The following is a 22318-nucleotide window of genomic DNA, read 5'->3' as shown; positions in this document are numbered from 1 at the left end:
TACAAAAGTTTGAGAACCACTGAATTAACCCCTCTGGAGCCTCAGGAAATGCAGGGGAGGGGGGTCTCCTTTGGTAGGGTTGGGAAGGAGGTAGGTGGTGTAGGATATTGCTCTTCTCATGTGATCCCTCCCCCAGTGACTAATTTTAAATGAAGCTACCCTCCCCTGACATGAATCTCCCTATGGCACTGAAATTAAATATAGACTATAATGTGGCATTTGAGAAGTGAAGGGGATGGCAGCCCTAATGGAAAAGCTAACGGCTTGGCTCTTCTGCAAGCCTAAAACTGCTGAATGAGCTTTAGGGTAGAGACGGCTGTGCCTCCCAAACAGCCTGGCCCTGCCCCCTATCTGACCCCCACCCACTTCCTGCCCCCCAACTGCCCGCCTCCCTCAGAATCCCTGACCCATCCTGCTCCTTGTCCCCTCACCGTCCCCCAGAGACCCTCCACTACCACCCCAGGACCCCACCCCTGCTCCTGTCCCCTAACTGCCCCGACCCCTATTCACCCCCGCTGAGTCTTGACAGACCCCAGAATGCCCACAATCCAACCCCTGTTCCTGTCCCATGACTGCCACCCAACCTCCACTTAATTTAATTTTATTTGATTAATTAATTTTAATTATTAATAATAATTATTATTTGACATTAATTAATATGGGTTTGGCTCGCCAATATGTTTGATCAGAAGATAAAGTTTGTCCTGAATCAGGCTTCACAGAGTTTATAAAAGGAACTTCGGGGTATATGACAGAGACAGATATAGTCATAAAGACCTTTTTTTTAAAATCAATGAAATAATAAGCAAATGTTAAAACAGTTCAGGATTAAAAAGTTTCAAAATATCATAGTTCTTTAAGAGATATATTTATGATAATACACTGTTATAAGCTGCAGACTTAATTAATACTCTCAATCTGGTGCAGCAGCACATTAGGTGTTTTTCACACCTTTGGCAGAGGAAGTTTCTTCAAGATTGTTTGCGTTCTGATTTAACTCTATATATGCTAAAATGCTTTAACTAAAATGAAATATAAGGGAGATTAAATCCCTTTTTTACTTACAGTTTTGAAAAGAAATAATACTACGGCCTATTAATAGTTAATAGCTGTCATAGATGGTGACATCGATACGTAGATGAGGGTATCGTGAAAGGTGGAGGCAATGAAGGTGTAGACAGGAGCAGATGGATGGGTAGAATTGCCTGTCTAATGGTGATCTGTTTCACCTTTTTATAAAGCATTAGTCAGAAATCCTTCCTCCTATGCCCAAATTTCATCTTTCCCCCACAGAAATGTTAGGGTACACTTGTATCATAGGCTAACATTTATGTGCGTATGAATGACAGGTATGTACGCATTTGTGGTGTACTTGTTAGATTTGTGGGCAAAAATCCCTTTTTCCACCCTTTACAGTTATTGGTTCAGTTAAAGGTCCCCAGACATCTGCGTAGGTATTTTGTCTTGTTATCACTTTTCTGATTAAGGGTCCTAAAATGTGCTGAAGTTGCCTTAGCGTCATACAGGATGTTTGACCTGTAGGTTACTTGCATTACAGCCATTGCATTATAAATCTATAGCCCTATTACATCAAATACTTAAATTCATCAGAAAGACATTTTATACAGACCAACAGATTAATCCTCAGGGCTACAGAGAGTGGTAAGAAATAATGAAGAGAATAGGTCACTGCTTCATAGCGATCTGGATTGGTTGGTAAACTGGGTTCAAGCAAACAATATGAGTTTTAATACAGCTATATGCAAATTGTAACAGGGAGCAGATGAGCCCCTTTGTCTTCTGGTTCTTCTGTACCCACAAACCAGCCAGAGACTTCTGCTTTGGTGCAATCACCCATGCTCTTTATTTACAGTACATGTTCCCACTACCCTTTAGCTACAGACAGAGTCAGGCTCAGAGCCTGTTAGCTTCTGCAGCCATCAGAGGAGAGTGGCCTCTAATTCCTTGTCCCCTTCCTTTCCTCTCCCTTGCTTTCTTCCTGCCAGCCTTTACTCAGCCCCTGGCTAACAAGGCCGGCAGCTGTTCCCTATTTGCGAGGTTAGTCGTTCCTTAGCCTCCCTGCCCCCTTCCAGTGGCTTTTGTCTGGGGAAGTCTCTCCCCCTCGTTCGGACAATCACCGGCATCCTCTATGGGAGATTCCTTCATCCTCCTCCCGCAAAAAATACACTGGTCGGGGGTGGGTATTCCCATAGCTCTGCTGCCACCCCCAGGTCCTCACACCAATCACACCCCCACTGGCGTCCCTTCTCTTTTATCCCCTTTCCTTTTGGTAGAAGGTCGAGGCCAATCCCAACCTCCTGCTGGACACCCTGGGTCTTGGGTTCTCCCAAGCCACCAACCGGATTCCCTACTTCTTCTCCTGAGAGATGTGTTGTGGGGAGCTCCAGTTGCCCCTTTTCTTCCTCTAAGGCGCTTGGGCTGGTCATCTCCCCCACACATCCTTTCCCTCTGTCTACTCTATCCGGGCTCTGTTGTCTAGAGTTCTCATGTTCATTACCCTGAGGACTTTGCTCCTGCTACTGCTCCTCCTCCTGCTCCCTGGGGCTTCTCAGTCTAGGGGTCTCCTCCCCCTTCGTTGGGGAACCTTTTCTTTTCCCTCTGGGGAGAGGGCCCCAATCCATACCCAACACAATGTGGCACAGTAACCCCTCTACTACACCAACCCACTTCCATTTAAAGCTGCCCCACACTTCTAGGGGCACCTGGGCCACCAGGAAGTATCTCCGGTCTCCATGGATACACTCCAGGGCAATCCATGTGGCCACCCAGTACGGTTTTATCAGCCCCCTTTGGACGAGCAATCAGGCAGAAGTTGAATCCATCAGGCCCCTTTGGGGTTTCCTCCCCACTGTCACTGGGACAGTGGACAGCCTCTGCCCCCTTGTCCACCCTCCAGCATTAGTCCAGCCAAAACATTCAGCTCACCCACATTCCATATCTGGGCAATCCTTTTTGTGAGCTGGCCGCCCGCACTGCCAGCAAAGAATCTCACCGGCTCTACTGGGAGCTCCTCAGGGTTCCTCCTTCCTCTTTGAAGGGGTTCCCTCAGCTTCTTCCCCAACTCTATCTTTATAGGGCCAGCCCTCCCTTTGGGGAACATCTGTTTCCGTGTACTCCTCAGTCAGCTTGACTGCTGCTTCGACCGTACTTGGCTGATGTTGCCCAACCCAGACTAGGATATTCTCTGGGAGGCTCTGTTCTCTGGGAGGCTCTGCAATTGTTCTAGGACTAGGGAGTCCATTATTTCCTACACCCTTTGCATCTCGGGCCTTAACTAGCCAGTGGCCCAGTCCACCAGTCTCTGGGAGAATGCTCCAGGCCGCACAGCCCCTGTCCATTGGGCCAATGGGAACTTTTAGCTGTATTTCTCTGCCAACAAGCCCACCTGGTCTAGAATGGCCACCCTCAACATCTCATAATGCCGAGCCTGTTCCTCACTCAAGGCCATATAGGCCACTTGAGCTTCTCCTGCTAGGTAGGGAGCCAGCCGTGGGACCCGGGTTGCCCTATCCCATTCACTGCTCAGGGCTGCCCACTCAAACATACTGAGGAAAGCATCCATTTCCTCTAACAGGCCCATCTTACAGAGTCCCAAACCCAGTGGCTGGCTGCCATCCCCTACCGCAGGACTCACCATTCATTGGGAGTTGCTGCTTCACGCTGGCCTGCTCTCTTATAAAGTCCTGTAGGCTTTTTTGTCGTTCTGCCTGCCAGGTTAGCAAGGCCTGCCTCTGCCTGGGGGGCTGCTGGAAGCTTTTCAGGGCCTTCTGCATCTGCTCCTGCTATTTGACAAGCCACTGCAGGGCCTCCTCCATCTCCAGGCCACCAACCACATCCATTGGCTCAGGATCCTGGACAAGCCCCCATGCGTAAAAGGGCAGAGGCAGGCCCCTTTGTCTTCTGCCACTTCTGCTCCCACAAACCAGCCAGAGACCTCTGCTTTGGCGCAATCACCGGTGCTATTTATTTACAGTACAAGTTCCCACCAACTTGTAGCTACTGACAGCATCAGGCTTACAGCCTCTGGGACTGCTAGCTTCTGCAGCCAGCAGGGGAGAGTGGCCTCTAACTCCCTGGCTCCTCCCTTTCCTCTCCCCTGGCTTCCTTCCTGCCAGCTTTTAAGTAGTCCCTGGCTAACAAGGCCGGCAGCTGTTTCCTATTTGCTACTTAGGACTGGGCTTACTCAGCCAGCTCCAATTCCCCTTTGGTGGTTGGAGCTGGAATGACAGAGGGCTGGCTCAGGGTTTCCTAGCCAGCACCATGTCACACAAATGTATCCCTCTAGGAACAAAGAAGGTAGCTGTACTTGCAGGATGGGGGACTTTATCCTGGGAAACTGTCTCTCTCGGAAAAAGATTTGTGGTCTTGGTGGATATTCAGTTGAACATGAGTTCTCAGTGTGATGCTATGGCCAAATTTCCTAATTAGAACCTAGGATACATAAACAAGGGAATCTTGAGTAGGAGCAGAGAGGTTATTTTACCTGTGGAATTGGCTCTGGTGGAATCACTATTAAAATACTGTGTCCGGTTCTGATGTCCATATGTTGATAAATGGAAAAGGGTTCAGAGAAGAGCCATGAGAATGATTAAAGGATTAGAGAACCTGCCTTAGAATGATAAGCTCCCGGAGCTCTGTCTATTTAGCTTAACAAAGAGAAGGTTAAGGGGTGACTTGATTACAGTCTATAGATACATACATGGGGAACCAATATTGAATTATGGGTTCTTCAGGCTAGCAGAAAAAGGTATAACACAATCCAATGTCTGGAAGTTGAAGGTAGACATATTCAGACTGGAAATAAGGCATAACTTTTTAACAGTGAGCGTAATTAACCATTGGAACAATTTACCAAGTGTGGTGGTGGATTCTCCATCACTGAATCATAGAATATCAGGATTGGAAGGGACCTCAGAAGGTCATCTAGTCCAACCCCCTGTTCAAAGCAGGACCAATCCCCACCTAAATCATCCCATCCAGGGCTCTGTCAAGCCTGACCTTAAAAACATCTAAGGACGGAGATTCGACCACATCCCTAGGTAACCCATTCCAGTGTTTGACCAGCGTCCTACTGAAAAAGTTTTTCTTAACGTCCAACCAAACTCCCCCCCCCTTTGCAACTTGAGACCATTACTCCTTGTTCTATCATCTGCTACCACTGAGAACAGTCTAGCTCCATCCTCTTTGGAACCCCCTTTCAGGTAGTTGAAAGCAGCTATCAAATCCCCCCTCATTCTTCTCTTCTGCAGACTAAACAATCCCAGTTCCCTCAGCCTCTTCTCATAAGTCATGTGCTCCAGCCCCCTAATCATTTTTGTTGGCCTCTGCTGGACTTTTTTCCAATTTATCCACATCCTTCTTGTAGTGTGGGGGCAAAACTGGACACAGTACTCCAGATGAGGCCTCAACAATGCCGAACATAGGGGAATGATCACCTCCCTCGATCTGCTGGCAATGCCTCTACTTATACAACCCAAAATGTTGTTAGCCTTCTTGGCAACAAGGGCACACTGTTGACTCATATCCAGCTTCTCGTCCACTGTAACCCCTAGGTCCTTTTCTGCAGAACTGCTTCCTATCCGTTTGGTCCCTAGTCTGTAGCAGTGCATGGGATTCTTCCCTCCTAAGTGCAGGACTCTGCACTTGTCCTTGTTGATCTTTGTAGACGGGCCAGACTCACCCCTGCGGCACCTCTTGCTGGTTATCCTGGGAATTAGCTCAATCCAGCTCGGAGAGACCTCTGCAGGCCGTAATCCACCTTCCAGCTACTGGTCCCCGTGTCCCTCCCAGGACCCTGGTGCCCCTTTAACTGGGTCTCCCCCTGCCAGGGGAACCCCCACTCCACTATCCCCACTTTGCCTCAGTCTTGGCTACTGCCCAGTCTCTATCTAGCCCCCGTTCACTGGGGCAGACTGCAGTATCCGCCACTCATCACTGGCAAGGTTGGGTTTGGACTTGCTGCCTTTGCCTATCCCTGGGCTGCCCCCTGCAACCTCCAGTACCTCCTGGCCTAATGCTAGGCCGCAGTCTGGGGCTTTTCAGGAGGATCTCCCCAGCTCCTCTGCCTTTCCCCAACCCTGCTCCACTCTAGGTAACTTGTCTAGCACCCAGCAGCTAGGCCCTTCTCCCTACACAGAGTGTCTGGGCTCCTGGCTCCCAGCCTCTTATAGGGGCCAGCTGGGCCTGATTGGGACCTAGCCACAGCTGAGCCTGCTTTCTCCCAATCAGCCCAGGCTTCTTGCCCCAGCTACAGCCCTCTCCTGGGCTGTTTTAAGCCCTGAAGGGCAGGAGCGGGTAACCACTCTGCTACAAACCTCATCAGGGGAGAGGCGGTTGTCCAACAGAGACTCCTGTGACTGTGGGGCTTGTTTCCGATCCTTAGTCCGTTCACGTCTCCGGGCGGAGTTCCTCTGGGCGGGTCCGCTGGCACTCTTGACGCCTTCGAGGAGCAGTGGGTGCTGTCTGGGGTTCTCTGCTCGGTGTCCCCGTCAGGCTCCCTTCTTATTACCCTTTGACTGCACTCCTGTCCCTGTTCTTTTATTAGTTGTCCCCCGAAATTAGTGGGTTTCTGAGGTCCCGTAGATCCTCCCCTTAGGTTGGGGGGGGGGATCCTTTAGCATTGGGCGGGCTTCCGCCCACCCAGTTTCCTGGAAACCCAATAGATACAAACCTCATCAGATTTATTTTGGCCCAATCCTCTAATTTGTCTAGATCCCTCTGTATCCTATCCCTACCCTCCAGCATATCAACCACTCCTCCCAGTTTAGTGTCATCTGCAAACTTGCTAAGGGTGCAGTCCACACCATCCTCCAAATCATTAATGAAGATTTTGATGAAAACTGGCCCCAGGACCGACCCCTGGGGCACTCTGCTTGAAACGAGCTGCCAACTAGACATGGAGCCGTTGATCACTACCCATTGAGCTCAACTATCTAGCCAGCTTTCTATCCACCTTATAGTCCATTCATCCAGCCCATACTTCTTTAACTTGCCGGCAAGAATTTGGTAATTTTTAAATCAAGGTTGGATGTTTTTCTAAAAGGTCTGTGATAGGAATTATTTTGGGAGGATTTTGTGGCCTGTGTTACAAAGTGGTCTGATGGGGTATATGGTTCCACACTGGAACTGAAGGAGTTAAGGTGAAGTTCTGGGCCCAGGTGATTCTCCCCCCACCACCTGTACAACCTGCTCCTGCTAGAGGAGGATCTTAAAAGGGAGACAGACAGCTCAGAAATGGACAGACCTATCCTGAGAGCTCCCGAATGAGGGAACTGCAGAAACCTTCGCTCTCAGGAAGAGGCTCTCAGCTGGATTTCTCCTCTCTATGTTGAACTTTGAGTCTTTTGTGGGAGGCGAATGGTAGGAAGTGGCCCAAGGAGGCACCCTTGACGTGCTCCATGGTGCTTGATCCTGTTGCCTCTCATAGGGCCCTGGGTTGGAGCTCATTGGAGAGAGAGGGCCCAGGCCCTTGTCGCGTGTAACAGTGGTGTAGCCAGGCGGAGGGAACAGGGGGATCCCCCTCCAAAAAAAGACACTACCCTGCAGCGCTTTTGCTCACCCGGCGGCGCTCCGGATCTTCAGCGGCACTTTGGCAGCAGGCCCTTCACTTGCTCTGGGTGTCTTCGGCGGCACTGAAGGTCCCGCCACCGAAGTCCCTCCGAAGACCCACGGAGCGAGTGAAGGTCCCGCCTCTGAAGTGCTGCCGAAGAGCCGGAGTGCCGCCGGATGAGTAAAATAAGAGCACCGCATTGGGTGGCACCTTTTTTTTTTTTATCGCTCCACCAGGTGAGTAAAAAGGCACCAAGAAATTGACAAGGTGCCATTTGTGCTCAGTGGAGGAGCGGCTGCTCCCCATGCTCCACCCGTAGCTACGCTACTGGTGTGGAAGGGAGGTTCATGCCCTCAGCAGCAGCCCTCTCAGAAGTAAGAAGAGAGTAGAGACATTCAAAGCCCTAAGGCAAGGGTGAGCCACCTATAGGGGTCAGGAGGTGGACTTGCATCCTCACCACAGGTAGGGCCTTGGGACTCTGTATATTTCTTTGAACTCTGTTACTCCAGAAAGGGGCATGAATTGGTGACCCAACTGGAGGGTATGCCGGCAAGAGTTGTTGTTGAAGATGAGGTTTGTGGGGAGTGGAGGCCCAGTAACCTAACCACTAGGGGACACCACTGGTAAACCCAGCCCTCTGCTGTCAGAAGAGGGTCAGATTAGATGATCACAATGGTCCCTTCTGGCCTTGGATTCTATGAATCTCTAGCAGGAGACCTTTTCATTTGGGCTAATTTGTCTTTGTCTCCCTTTTTTGTAACTTTTCCCCATCATCATTTCTGTGTTTAGAATATTGTGTATACTTTTATCCAACTTCTTGTCATTAGGCTCACAAATGGGGTAGGTCTATCAGTCTGCAAGTCTTACAACAGCCGCCCCTAACACAGGGAAGGCCCTTTGCAGCAGTATCTCGAGCACCAAGAGAGTGCATTGCTGTCGGTGTGCTGGGACCTCTGCCTGACACAGACGCTGGCAATCAATAGTTGCTGGTAGCTATGGATACTTCCCAAAATGGCCTGAGGCTTATCCGATAAGAAATCCAGAGGCTGTGACAGTAGCAGGGGTTCTAGTGAATGAATTCTTCACCAGATCTGGGGTCCCAAGTTAGTTTCACAGGGATCAAGAGGCAGATTAAGATTCCATGGGGCCCTGGGCCAGAGTAAGTGGGGGACCCCTCCTCACACCTTCTGCCCGCAGTCCCACCCCATTCTGCCCCTTCCACCTGTAGCCCCACTCATGGCTTCATACCATTCTGTCCCTTCCTCGATGTCCCCGCCCTTGTTCTACCCATGGTCCCACCCCATTCTGCCCCCCCCCACACTGCAGCCCTCCATTTGCTCCCTAGGGCTGCAGAGGGGAGTGACAGCTTCTCCAGCCCTGAGGCTGAGGCAGGGAGCTAAAGCTCCTCCAGTCTTATGGCTGCAGCCAGGGTCCCGGTGCTGAGGTATCCCCTGCTGACCAGCATTGCTGCCAGGGACCAGAGCGGGGTCGGTGCATGTGGACTTCCCCCACTCCATCCGGCACTGCTTCCAAGGAGAAGAGGCAAGGCACGAAGGCTTCCCCTGACCTGCCCTGGCGCTTGTCTGCTGGGGGCAGGGTGCCCATTTTTCCAGGGCTCCCTAATTGGACAGGGCCCAGGGGCCCATTGGCTAATCCGCCACTGCATGGATCAAAGGAGAAACTGTGACTCCAAAGTGTTTCAGCAGGTTTGTGAGATTCTAAGCTCCCCAACTCACCCCCTCCCAGCACACCCACAGTCTGTTGGGGTGGTGGGAAGGTTCAACAGGCTGCTCGGGGCTCAGCTGGCTACTGTTGTACAACAGACCAAATGGATGGGAACCAGCAAGCCCCAATCCTTGTGATGGCTGATAGAACAGCAGCTATGGGAGTATGAAGCATAGCCCAGAACTCATGTTTGGGCAGGAGCTCAGCACCCCAGCAAACCTCTTGAATGGTCTGAAGAGGAACAGAGGGATTTGAACCATCTGGACTATGTAGAAACCCTACACCTGCAACCCACAATAGAAAGAGTTCACAACTTTGCTAGAGCAAATGTGAGGACAGCCTCTGACAAAATGAAAAAAACCTCTGTGATGTAAGGTCATGTGGGGAGATGTTTAAGGGAGGGGAGGGATCCAGTTCCACAATCTTAGCAGAGTGAATATTAGGATCCCTAAGCTGCATAAACCTTGGGAGGCACCCTACACAGTACTAACACAAATAAATTAAGTGGTGTTCAGAATACAGTTGGATCCCAGGCCTAAGCTTAAAGTTATCCATGAGGAACAGCTGCAAAGACATCCGCGGGACAGAATGCCAGGGTGGTTGCCCACCAGAACCTGAGAATGCATGTGTGGAAGCTGAGGCTGGAAAAGTTGTGATAGTAATGAGTTCCCGAATAGAATAGAATGGGCAGGGCCTATCCCATACAGCAGATTTCACAGAAACAACAGACACACCTCAACATTCACTGGAAGAGGCCCCTCCTGGGTGGCTGAAAGGAAATCAGGTAGAGACATAAAAGGAGTTCTCCAAGAAGATTTGTGTTTCATGTGAAAACATCCTAACAAAAAACACCATGTAAATAGTTAAACTTGCATCATTTGTAAATTATTTATTTTCTTTTTTGTTTGGAACGAGTCATATAGGGTGTCACCATTTTGAACTCCATTAGGGCAGTAAATGGAGCTGTGATGTGGGGGGTAATCATGCTGGTGATTGGATGAAACCTCACTGAAGCTCAGGAGCATGCTAGCTAACTTCCACTCAGGCTAAATGAGGTCTACACTACAAGATTAGGTCGAAATTAACCACATTAGGCCAATTTTATAAGCAATGCAGCTACACAACCAACCCCATTCTGGCAAGGGGAGTAGCGCTAAAATCGACCTTCTTGGTTCAGATTTGGGGTTGTCATAGGTTTATTCCCCACTTTGAACTTTAGCGTCCACAAGATGGGGACCTGCATGGACTCCTCTAAACTTAAATCCTAGTTTAGATCTGGTTATGCTGCCACCAGCTAGAAATTCCAGTGTCTAGCACACTCCCTGTTCCCCCAAAACTTTCCCTGGGGAACACAGATCCAAACTCCTTGGATCTTAACACAAAGGGAAATAGCCCATTCCCCCACCTTCCCCTTCCTTAGCAGTCAGGAGAGATCACCTTGATTCAAACTCCTTGAATCAAACAAAGAGGGATTCCCTTCCCCCCGCCCGCCCCGCTTCTTCCCCTGAGATTCCAAACAAGGAAAGAAATCAATCAGGTTCTAAAAAGAAAAGATTTTATTAAAAGAAAGAAAGAACGTAACACTATCTCTGTAACACCAGGATGAAAAATATTACAGGGTCTAGCTTATCAACCTAGAGGGACTCCCCACCCGCTTTCTCAGAATAATCAAAGTAACAGCAAACAGAAATAAAGAGATTTCTCCAGCAAACACACATTTGCAAATACAGAAATTAATTAGAAGACTAATCCGCCTTTCTAATACTCACTATGCTGAATAGAAGAGAATGCTTCAAGAAGCTTGGAAAGCCTGGATATACGTCTGGCCCCTCTTAGATCCAAAGAGAGAACAACCTCCAAACAAAGAACACAAACAAAGACTTCCCTCCACAGAGATTTGAAATTATTTTGTCCCTTGATTGGTCCTCTGGTCAGGTGTCTGTCAGGTTTACTGAGCTTCTTAACCCTTTACAGGTAAAAGAGACCTTAACCCTTAACTATCTGTTTATGACAGGGGTAGTGCAGACATAGTGTCATGCAATTCGACGGTATTGGTCTCCCGGAGCTATCCCAGAGTGCTCCAATGTGACTGCTCTGGACAGCACTTTCAACTCTGATGCACTAACCAGGTGTGGTCTAAGGTGGGAGGGAGATTGGCTTACAGGGAAGTAAATTCAACAAAGGGGCAGTTTTGCATCAAGGAGAAACACACACAATTGTCACACCATAGCCTGGCCAGTCATGAAACTGGCTTTCAAAGCCTCTCTGATGTGCAGCACGCCTTGCTGTGCTCTTCTAATCGCCCTGGTGTCTGGCTGTTCAATCTGGCTGCCAGGAGATTTGCTTCAATCTCCCACCCCTCCATACATGTCTCCCCCTTACTCTCACAGATATTGTGGAGCACACAACATGCAGCAATAACAATGAGAATATTGGTTGTGCTGCGGTCTAACCTAGTCAGCAAACAGCACCAGTGAGCTTTTAAACATCCAAAGGTACATTCTACCACCATTCTGCACTTGCTCAGCCTGCTCCTTACTGCTGTCCAGCCTGCCTGTGTACAGCTTCATGATCCATAGGAGCAAGGGGTAGGCTGGGTCCCCAAGGATAACTATTGGCATTTCAACATCCCCAAGAGTAATTTTCTTATCTGGGAAGTAAGTCCCTTCTTACAGCTTTTCAAACAACCCAGAGTTCCTAAAGATGTGAGCGTCATGCACCTTTCCTGGCCATCCCACATTGATGTTGGTGAAACGTCCCTTGTGATCCACCAGTGTTGCAGCACCATTGAGAAGTACCCCTTGCAGTTTACATACTGGTTGGCAAGGTGGTCCGGTGCCAAGATAGGGATATGCGTTCTGTCTATCGCCCCACCACAGTTAGGGAATCCCTATTGCAGCAAAGCCATCCACTATGACCTGCACATTTCCCAGAGTCACTACCCTTGCTAGCAGAAGGCTAGTGATTGCCTTGGCTACTTGGCTCACAGCAGCCCTGTCAGGGTTCCCTCCCCACTCTGACCTTTAGAGTACAGACATGGGGACCTGCATGAAGACCCCCTAAGCTTATTTCTACCAGCTTAGGTTAAAAACTCCCCAAGGCACAAATTCTCCCTTATACCTTGAATTAAGTAACGTTGCCATCTCCAAGTGATTTAAACAAGCATTTAGGGAGGGCCACTTGGAGCCCTGCCTTCCCCAAATATCCCCCCAAACCCTACACCCCTTTTCCTGTGGAAGCTTGAGAATAATATCCTCACAAATTGGTACAGGTGAACACAGACCTAAACCCTTGGATCTTAAAACGATGAAAATCCAATCAGGTTCTTAAAAAAAAGAATTTTAATTAAAGAAAAGGTAAAAGAATTACCTCTGTAAAATCGGGATGGTAAATACTTTACAGAATAACAAAAGACTCAAGAACATAGAGGATCTCCCTTCTAGGCAAAACCTTAAAGTTACAAAACTAGGGATCAACCTCCCTCTTCCTACAAAGGAAATCACAAGCCAAAATAAAAGCAAGCACATGCATTCCTTCGCTAGTACTTACTAATACTAATGGATTTGGATTGCTTGCTTTCTTGATCTGTCTCCAGCAAGTACACTGAACAGACAGACCAAGCCTTTCCCCCACCCCCCAACCCAAATTTGAAAGTATCTTGTCCCCTTATTGGTCCTTTTGGTCAGGTGTCAGCCAGGTTACCTGAGCTTCTTAACCCTTTACAGGTAAAAGAGGATTTAACCCTTTACAGGGTAAAGGTGGATTTTGTGCTACCTTTAGCTGTATGTTTATGACAAGCCCCCATGGTAGATTTGCCCATTCCAAATTGATTCCCGACTGACCGGTAGCCATCAGGCATTGCAAGCTTCCAACTCTCAGGGCAGGTCTCATCTTGGTATTGCTGTGCTTCAGGGCAGGGGAAAGCAACTCTCACAGTTCCATGAAAGTGGCCTTATGTGTGTTAAAGTTGTGCAGCCAGTGGGAATCATACCATACCTGCAACGCTATGCAGTCCCTCCAGTCTGTGCTTGTTTGCCGGGCCCAGAATCAGTGTGCCACTGTATCAACCAGCCCCATTGCCGCCATGCTGTCCCAATTGCAACATCCCATGCTTTCAGGAATGTCTGTGTCCATGTCCTCCTCATAATCATCCTCGTGCTGGCATCTCTTAGTCCTGTTCTGCACATACTGCAGGATAATATGCGAGGTGTTTACAATGCTCACAACAGCAGCAGTGAGCTGAGTGGGCTCCATGCTGGCCAGGCTATGGTGTCTGCATGGGTAACCCAGGAAAAAAGGCATGAAACAATTGTTTGCCGTTGCTTTCAAGGAGGGAGGGAGGAAGATAGGTAGGGAGGGAGGGGAGACTGACAACATGTACCCCAAACACTCGCAACAATGTTTTTGCCCTATCAGGCATTGGGAGCTTAACCCAGCATTCCAATGGGCAGAGGGGACTGTGGGATAGCTACCCACAGTGCACCACTCCATGAGTCAATGCTAGCCACGGTATTGAGGATGCACTCCTCCAACCTACTGCAGTTAGTGGGGACATATTCGATCAACTGTATAAAATTGCTTTCTTAAGATCAACTTCTATAAAGTTGACCTAATTTCCTAGTGTAGACATACCCTTAGTGATCATTGAAACAATGGAAGTCAACCCCAGAGACTAGATTGAATACAAGCACAGAGGCTGGGATCTGGTTTGGTTGCAGCTGTGTGTGTCTGTGTGGGTCAGAAGCAACCAGAGGCAGATTAAAAGCAAGCAGAATGCCAGGAAACAAGAAGTGAGGCATCTTGTAGCATGACTCTAAGAAAGCTAAAAGAGAATTTTAGGCAGAGTGCTGACTGGAAAGTGGCTTGGAATTGTGAGCAAACAAACTGTATCCTTTGTTTGATTCCTACTGTGTTCAGGGAAACAAGGCCTTGACCTTGTGTACATTCTTTGTAAATAAACAGGCTTGCATCAAAGAAAATACTTGAATCCATCATCAGTTTCTCCTCCAATCAGAAAGAACCAACATGGCCTCACATATTGGCTAATGGCTCAGGCTAAAAAGGGGTAACAATACCACATTAATCATGTGTTCTGTGAAAGTGAAATTTTGAATATTAAATTGTTGCAATGAGCTACTTGTAAAACAAGCAGAAACTACAGATAAAATATTATTCAGAGGAAACATTCAGTGAATAATTCTGAATAAAAATGAAAGAAAATCTGTCTGTTTGCACATAATTCACTGACAGAAAACAGAGGCAAGAGAGTTTAGCTGAAGTCTCCATTAGCAGTTAACCACATAGCTCCAGTCTGTTCGTCGCTACCTTATTACCTGTGCAATGATGTTATGAATCTCATTTGTTTCCTGCAGATTCACATGCTGGTGGTCAAGACCCTGGAGGACCTGAGCTGAGAATCATCCTTGTTGGTAAAACTGGAGCTGGGAAAAGTGCAACAGGAAACACCATCCTTGGCGAGCGAAAGTTTGAGTCCAAGCTGAGTGTAAAGTCAGTAACTGAGACTTGTGCTAAAGGGAGGGTAACATGGGATGGGAGGGAGGTTGTGGTTATCGATACACCTGATATTTTTGATACAAAGGCCCCTGATGAAGCATCTGCCTGTGAGATCGCTCGCTGTATCAGGCTCTCCTACCCAGGCCCCCACACTCTGGTGCTGGTTACACAGCTGGGCTGTTACGCTGAGGAGGATAAGGCAATAGTAAAGCGAATACCAGAGATTTTTGGAGTTGAGGCTCTGAGGTACATGATCGTCTTATTCACCCGGAAAGAAGACTTAGAAGGTGACTCACTGAACGATTATATAAGAGACTTGGATAACCAAGATCTTCGGAAGTTGATTGCAGATTGTGGGAACCGATGCTGCACTTTCAACAATAAAGCAACTGGCACAGAAAGGGATGAACAGATTAATGAACTGAGGAAAGTGATTGAGAAAATGGTGCAGGTGAATGGAGGCCGATGTTACAGCAATGAGCTGTATAAATATGCCAAAGAGAAGACTGAACAACAGGAGAGGGCACTTGAGAAAATGTACAGAGAACTAGAGGAAGAAAAGGTAAAAGAAATAATACATCACTTCAAGGAGAAATATAAAATCATAAAGGAAGGCTTAAACTCAAGGCCAGAGGAAGTAAAGGAAATACATCTAGAACTAGGCGAGACTGTATATCGAGCTTTAGAAACGCTGTCAAAAACTCAGAAAGCCACAGAGGCAGAACAGGAAGAAAACCTGCTGAAAGAAATACAGAAATACTACAAGGAAAAGGTAAAACAAGGGAAGAAGGAAGCAATGAAGGTAATGAGATTAGCTCTGTATTTGCATATTTAATTACTCTTACTCCTGTGCAAATGTGACCTAAACTAAATTCTGCAGTATTTAGGGGAATCTGGACTTGTGAGAGGTCTGGCACCTTGCCAAAGGCACTCAGCTATTCAGCAGATTGAAATCCCAGGACTGTAATTATGACACCGATCACCTTTGGAAAGTGATTTGAAATCATAGAATCATAGATTATTAGGGTTGGAAGGGACCTATATGAGAGTGAGGTATTTATTAATTATTAATAATTGAATTATGTTTTAATTATAATTGTAAGTGCCTGGTCTACCATCTCTAAACCATTTACTCTTATCTTTTCCTGGATCATCTCCCTTGTTGTTCATCTCCTTCTTAATCAGCCTCATCAACCTGTCTTCATTTGACCATTTTTCTGTGCCTGTCGTCGTTCCTGCCTCCCACCCTGAATCCCCCATGTGTCTGTGTCCTTTCAGAGATGGGCTAATTAGCATTGAACACAGCATTCCAGGTGAGGGTTTTGTTCATGCAGAATTAGGCTTGCCTAGTGCTGCCTTGTGACCTTCCCGGAAGAGGGTGGTTGATAAACCTCAACCGCTGAACCCTGGAAATACAGAATTCCGAGCTGGAGTGAAGGTGGGGAGTTGGCCCAGGGACTAGAGGGGCTCAGAGCTGAGGCAGGAGAGGGTAGAAGGGTATATGCTCCGGAGCTGGTTTGTGTGGGGAGGGGACTGTGAGGCCGGGAGTTGAGGCAGGAGGAGTTGAGGCAGAGCTGGCCTGAGGCAAGGATGTGTGCTGGGCAGGCAGAGTCACGCTGGAGGCTGCAGGATGGGGGGAGGGCACTGAAGCTGAACAGGGAAGAGTGGGAGTAGTTGCAGGAAGAGAAGCACCAGTGCAAGTCAGCTGGTCTGCTCCAGTCCTCCGTGCCAGCAAGCTATTTATAGCTGGTATGGGGTACCGCCCCCAGCCCCTCCATGGATCCGCCTCTCAGGAGAACAGGGCTGGGAGCACTACGGCAGCCGGAGGAGCTGACGACGTTCTGATCCTTTCCCAATTCCCCTCCCAGCAGAGCCCCAGCCCTTCCAGGCGGGGCAACCGCAGCTCCATGGAAGGGCAGGGGGCAGGGCTGGGAGGGCAGCAGGAAAAGCAGCTCCTCCGGCGGCTGTACCGCCCCAAGTCCTGCCCCTGGTAATGTGGGATGGGGAGGGGAGCGGAAGCGCATGGGGACCCCGGGCTGGGGGTGGGGCAGAGTCACATGGAGGGTCACATGGGGAGGTTATGTGCCCCCCTTAGCCCCTTGCCATACCGAGAAGAAATTAACAGATAGGGAAGAGGGATGCTCTTGCTGTGGATGCAGGAGAGTTGTAGATTCATAGCCCTCATGCCTGCTGGATAGAGGCAGAGCTGTGGAGGGGACTCTCACAGTCCCCCATAGTTTTGTGAAGATTCCCCCCAGTCTTTCTTCTGATGACACAGGAGAACCTTGTCAGAGACAGGGGCTGCCTTGTTCCTTGACTCTGCATTTCCCTTCTTCCATGGCAGTCACTGACATCCCCAAGTGTCCCAGTATCTAGCACCCCCAGATCCCAGAGCTCCTGTGCCTCGGTAACTGTTCCCCTTGGCTAAGGGGCCTTACCCAGATTGCAAGAGAAGTGTTTTAGCCCTTGACTGCTGCAGACAATCAAAAACAAAGAAATTAACTAAAATAATTTCTGGTTTTTTTCAGTTTGCTTTTTTAAATCCTAAGAAATTACACACATCCAACCCCTACTACATTCAAACATAAGAACATAAGAATTGCCCTACTGGGTCAGACCAAGGGTCCATTGAGCCCAGTAGCCTGTCTGCCAACAGTGGCCACTGCCAGGTGCCCCAGAGGGAGTGAACCTAACAGGCAATGATCAAGTGATCTCTCTCCTGCCATCCATTTCCACCCTCTGACGAACAGAGGCCAGGGACACCATTCCTTACCCAGCCTGGATAATAGCCATTAATGGACTTAGCCACCATGAATTTATCCAGTTCTCTTTTAAACGCTGTTATAGTCCCAGCCTTCACAACCTTCTCAGGCAAGGAGTTCCACAAGTTAACTGTGTGCTGTGTGAAGAAGAACTTCCTTTTATTTGTTTTAAACCTGCTGCCTATTAATTTCATTTGGTGACCCCTAGTTCTTGCATTATGGGAATAAGTAAATAACTTTTCCTTATCCACTTTCTTCACATCACTCATGATTTTATATATCTCTATCATATCCCCCCCTTAGTCTCCTCTTTTTTAAGCTGAAGAGTCCTAGACTCTTTAATCTTTTCTCATATGGGACCCTCTCCAAACCCCTAATCATTTTAGTTGCCCTTTTCTGAACCTTTTCCAGTGCTAGAATATCTTTTTTAGACCACATCTGTACACAGTATTCGAGATATGGGAGTACCATGGATTTATATAAGGGCAATAATATATTCTCAGTCTTATTCTCTATCCCCTTTTTAATGATTCCTAACATCCTGTTTGCTTTTTTGAGCACCTCTGCACACTATGTGGACATTTTCAGAGAACTATCCACGATGACTCCAAGATCTTTTTCCTGACTCGCTGTAGCTAAATTAGCCCCCATCATATTGTATGTATAGTTGGGGTTATTTTTTTCCAATGTGCATTACTTTACATTTATCCACATTAAATTTCATTTGCCATTTTGTTGCCCAATCACTTAGTTTTGTGAGATCTTTTTGAAGTTCTTCACAATCCGCTTTGGTCTTAACTATCTTGAGTAGTTTAGCATCATCTGCAAACTTTGCCACCTCACTATTTACCCCTTTCTCCAGATCATTTATGAATAAATTGAATAGGATTGGTCCTAGGACTGACCCTTGGGGAACACCACTAGTTACCCCTCTCCATTCTGAGAATTTACCATTAATTCCTACCCTTTGTTCCCTGTCTTTTAACCAGTTCTCAATCCATGAAAGGACCTTCCCTTTTATCCCATGACAGCTTAATTTACATAAGAGCCTTTGGTGAGGGACCTTGTCAAAGGCTTTCTGGAAATCTAAGTACACTATGTCCACCGGATCCCCCTTGTCCACATGTTTGTTGACCCCTTCAAAGAACTCTAATAGATTAGTAAAACACGATTTCCCTTTACAGAAACCATGTTGACTATTGCTCAACAGTTTATGTTTTTCTATGTGTCTGACAATTTTATTCTTAACTATTGTTTGGACTAATTTGCCTGGTACCGACGTTAGACTTACCAGTCTGTAATTGCCGGGATCACCTCTAGAGCCCTTTTTAAATATTGGCATTACATTAGCTAATTTCCAGTCATTGGGTACCAAAGCCAAATTATAGGACAGATTACAAACCATAGTTAATAGTTCAGCAACTTCACATTTGAGTTCTTTCATAACTCTTGGGTGAATGCCATCTGGTCCCGGTGACTTGTAAATGTTGAGTTTATCAATTAATTCCAAAACCTCTTCTAATGACACTTCAATCTATGACAGTTCTTCAGATTTGTCACCTACTAAAGCCAGGTCAGGTTTGGGAATCTCCCTAACATCCTCAGCCGTGAAGACTGAAGCAAAGAATCCATTTAGTTTCTCCGCAATTACTTTATCGTCTTTAAGCGCTCCTTTTGTATCTCGATCATCAAGGGACCCCACTGGTTGTTTATTTATTTGGGCATAAGCTTTCATGGGCTACAATCCACTTCATCAGATGCACAGAATGAAATGGACTGTAGCTCATGGAAGCTTATGCCCAAATATATTTGTTAGTCTCTAAGGTGCCACAAATACTCCTCACTCTTTTTGCGGATACAGACTAACATGGCTGCTACTCTGAAACCTTCTTTACATACTTTCTCTACACCAGTCATGATTTTATAGACCTCAATCATATCTCCCCTTAGCTGTCTCTTTTCCAAGCTGAAAAGTCCCAGTCCTATTAACCTCTCCTGATACGGAAACCGTTCCATACCCCTAATCATTTTTGTTGTCCTTTTCTGAACCTTTTTCCAATTCCAATAAATCTTTTTTGAGATGAAGTGACCACTTCTGCACACGATATTCAAGTTGTGAGTATACCAAGGATTTACATAGAGGCAACATGATATTTTCTGTCCTATTATCTATCCCTTTCATAATTATCCCAAACATTCTGTTTGCTTTTTTGACTGCCACTGCACATTAAGTGAATGTTTTCAGAAAACTATCCATAATGACTCTAAGATCTCTTTCTTGAGTGGTAACAGCTAATTTAGACTCCATCATTTTATAGGTATAGATGGGATTATGCTGTCCATTCTGCATTACTTTGCATTTATCAACATTAAATTTCATCTGCCATTTTGTTGCCCAGTCACCCACTTTTGAGAGATCCTTTTGTAGCTCTTCGCAGTCTGCCTGGGTCTTAACTATCTTGAGTATTTTTGTGTCATCTGCAAATTTTGCCACCTCACTGTCATCTCACTGGAGGTACTTGAAATCTCCCATTTTTATTATTGAGATTTTTATTTTAATAGCCTCTCTAATCTCCCTGAGCATTTCACAGTCACTATCACCATCCTGGTCAGGTGGTTGGTAATATATCCCTACCACTGTATTCTTATTATTAGAGCATGGAATTTCTATCCATAGAGATTCCATCGTACAGTTTGATTCATTTATGATTTTTACTTCATTTGATTCTACGCTTTCTTTCACATCTAGTGCCACTCCCCCACCAGCATGACCTGTTCTGTCCTTCCGATATATTTTGTACCGTGGTATTACTGTATCCCATCGATTATCCTCATTCCTCCAAGTTTCTGAGATGCCTATTATGTCAATATACTCATTTAATATGAGGGACTCTGGTTCACCCATTTTATTATTCAGTATTGCTAGTATTGGTATATAAGCACTTTAAAAATCTGTCTCCTTTTAGCTGTCTGCCATTACACAATGTAATTGAATGGGATGCTTTTTTTTTTTTGACTGTTTCTGATCAGACCCTGCTTGTATTTTATCATTTTCCATCCTCTCATCCTCACTAGGACATAGAGATTCTCTATTAATAGATCCTCTCCTAAGGGATGTCCAAACCACGTGCTCCTCCGCACCTGTCAGCATTCACCCAGCCCTTAGTTTAAAAACTGTTCTGCGACCTTTTTAATGTTAAGTGCCAGCAATCTGGTTCCATTTTGCTTTAGGTGGAGCCCATCCCTCCTGCATAGGCTCCCCCTTTCCCAAAAGTTCCCCCATTACTAATAAATGTAAACCCCTCCTCCTACACCATCGTCTCATCCACACATTGAGACTCTGCAGTTCTGCCTGTCTAACTGGCCTGGCACATGGAACTGGGAGCATCTCAGAGAATGCTACCATGGAGGTCCTGGACTTCAGTCACTTACCTACCAGCCTAAATTTGGCCTCTAGGACCTCTCTCCTGTCCTTCCCTATGTCACTGGTACCTACATGTACCACGACTACCAGCTCCTCCCCAGCACTACACATAAGTCTATCTAGATGTCTCAAGAGATCCGCAACCTTCGCACCAGGCAGGCAAGTCACCATGTGGTTCTCCCGGTCATCACAAACCCAGCTATCTACGTTTCTAATGATCGAATCCCCCATTACACCTGCCTTTTCCTAGTGACTGGAGTTCCCTCCCCCGGAGAGGCAACCTCAGTGCGAGAGGCAACTCCAGCACCATCTGGAAGGAGGGTCCCAACTATGGGATTGTTTCCCTCTAATCCAGTCAGATGCTCTCCTTCCCTGGGACTTTGATCCTCCTCAACAGCAGTCAGACCGTTCTACTGTGGGACCGTCCTACTGTGTCCCGGAAAGTCTCATCGATGTACCTCTCTGTCTCCCTCAGCTCCTCCAGCTCAGCCACTCTGGTCTCCAAAGCCTGTACATGGTCTCTGAGGGCCAGGAGCTCCTTGCACCGAATGTGCACATACGTCACCTGCCCATAGCACAGGTAATCATACATGCTGCATTGGGTGCAATAAACTGTGTAGCCCCCACTCTGTTGCTGGACTTCTGCCAGGATTCTCTTTCTACTTATTTATTCTAGCACTAGAAAAGGTTCAGAAAAGAGCAACTAAAATGATTACGGGTCTAGAGAGGGTCCCATATGAGGAAAGATTAAAGAGGCTAGGACTCTTCAGCTTGGAAAAGAGAAGACTAAGGGGGGACATGATAGAGGTATATAAAGCATGAGTGATGTTGAGAAAGTGGATAAGGAAAAGTTATTTACTTATTCCCATAATACAAGAACTAGGGGTCACCAAATGAAATTAATAGGCAGCAGGTTTAAAACAAATAAAAGGAAGTTCTTCTTCACGCAGCGCATAGTCAACTTGTGGAACTCCTTACCTGAGGAGGTTGTGAAGGCTAGGACTATAACAATGTTTAAAAGGGGACTGGATAAATTCATGGTGGCTAAGTCCATAAATGGCTATTAGCCAGGATGGGTAAGAATGGTGTCCCTAGACTCTGTTCGTCAGAGGATGGAGATGGATGGCAGGAGAGAGATCACTTGATCATTCCCTGTTAGGTTCACTCCCTCAGGGGCACCTGGCATTGGCCACTGTCGGTAGACAGATACTGGGCTAGATGGACCTTTGGTCTGACCCGGTACAGCCTTTCTTATGTTCTTATGTTATGTTATGTTACTCCTGCAGCTGGTTCCTTTGTTGTTGTTTTTTTTATATCAAGGGG

The 22318-nt window shown here is 47.0% G+C and overlaps 1 protein-coding gene across 1 annotated transcript; it reads left to right on the top strand.

Moving 5' to 3' along the window:
* Window positions 1–1342: 1342 nt before the first annotated feature.
* On the top strand, window positions 1343–16102 carry LOC120393768 (GTPase IMAP family member 7-like). The gene is made up of 3 exons (XM_039518264.1): window positions 1343–1349; window positions 14668–15611; window positions 16088–16102. Exons 1-3 carry the CDS (start codon window positions 1343–1345, stop codon window positions 16100–16102), a joined length of 966 nt encoding a protein of 321 aa, XP_039374198.1.
* Window positions 16103–22318: the final 6216 nt, after the last annotated feature.

Source organism: Mauremys reevesii, unplaced genomic scaffold (genome assembly GCF_016161935.1).
Source record: "Mauremys reevesii isolate NIE-2019 unplaced genomic scaffold, ASM1616193v1 Contig3, whole genome shotgun sequence".
In the NCBI taxonomy this organism is placed as follows: domain Eukaryota; kingdom Metazoa; phylum Chordata; order Testudines; family Geoemydidae; genus Mauremys; species Mauremys reevesii.
The sequence above is the reverse complement of the archived record's forward strand: the minus strand, read 5'-3'. Positions and strand labels throughout refer to the sequence as shown.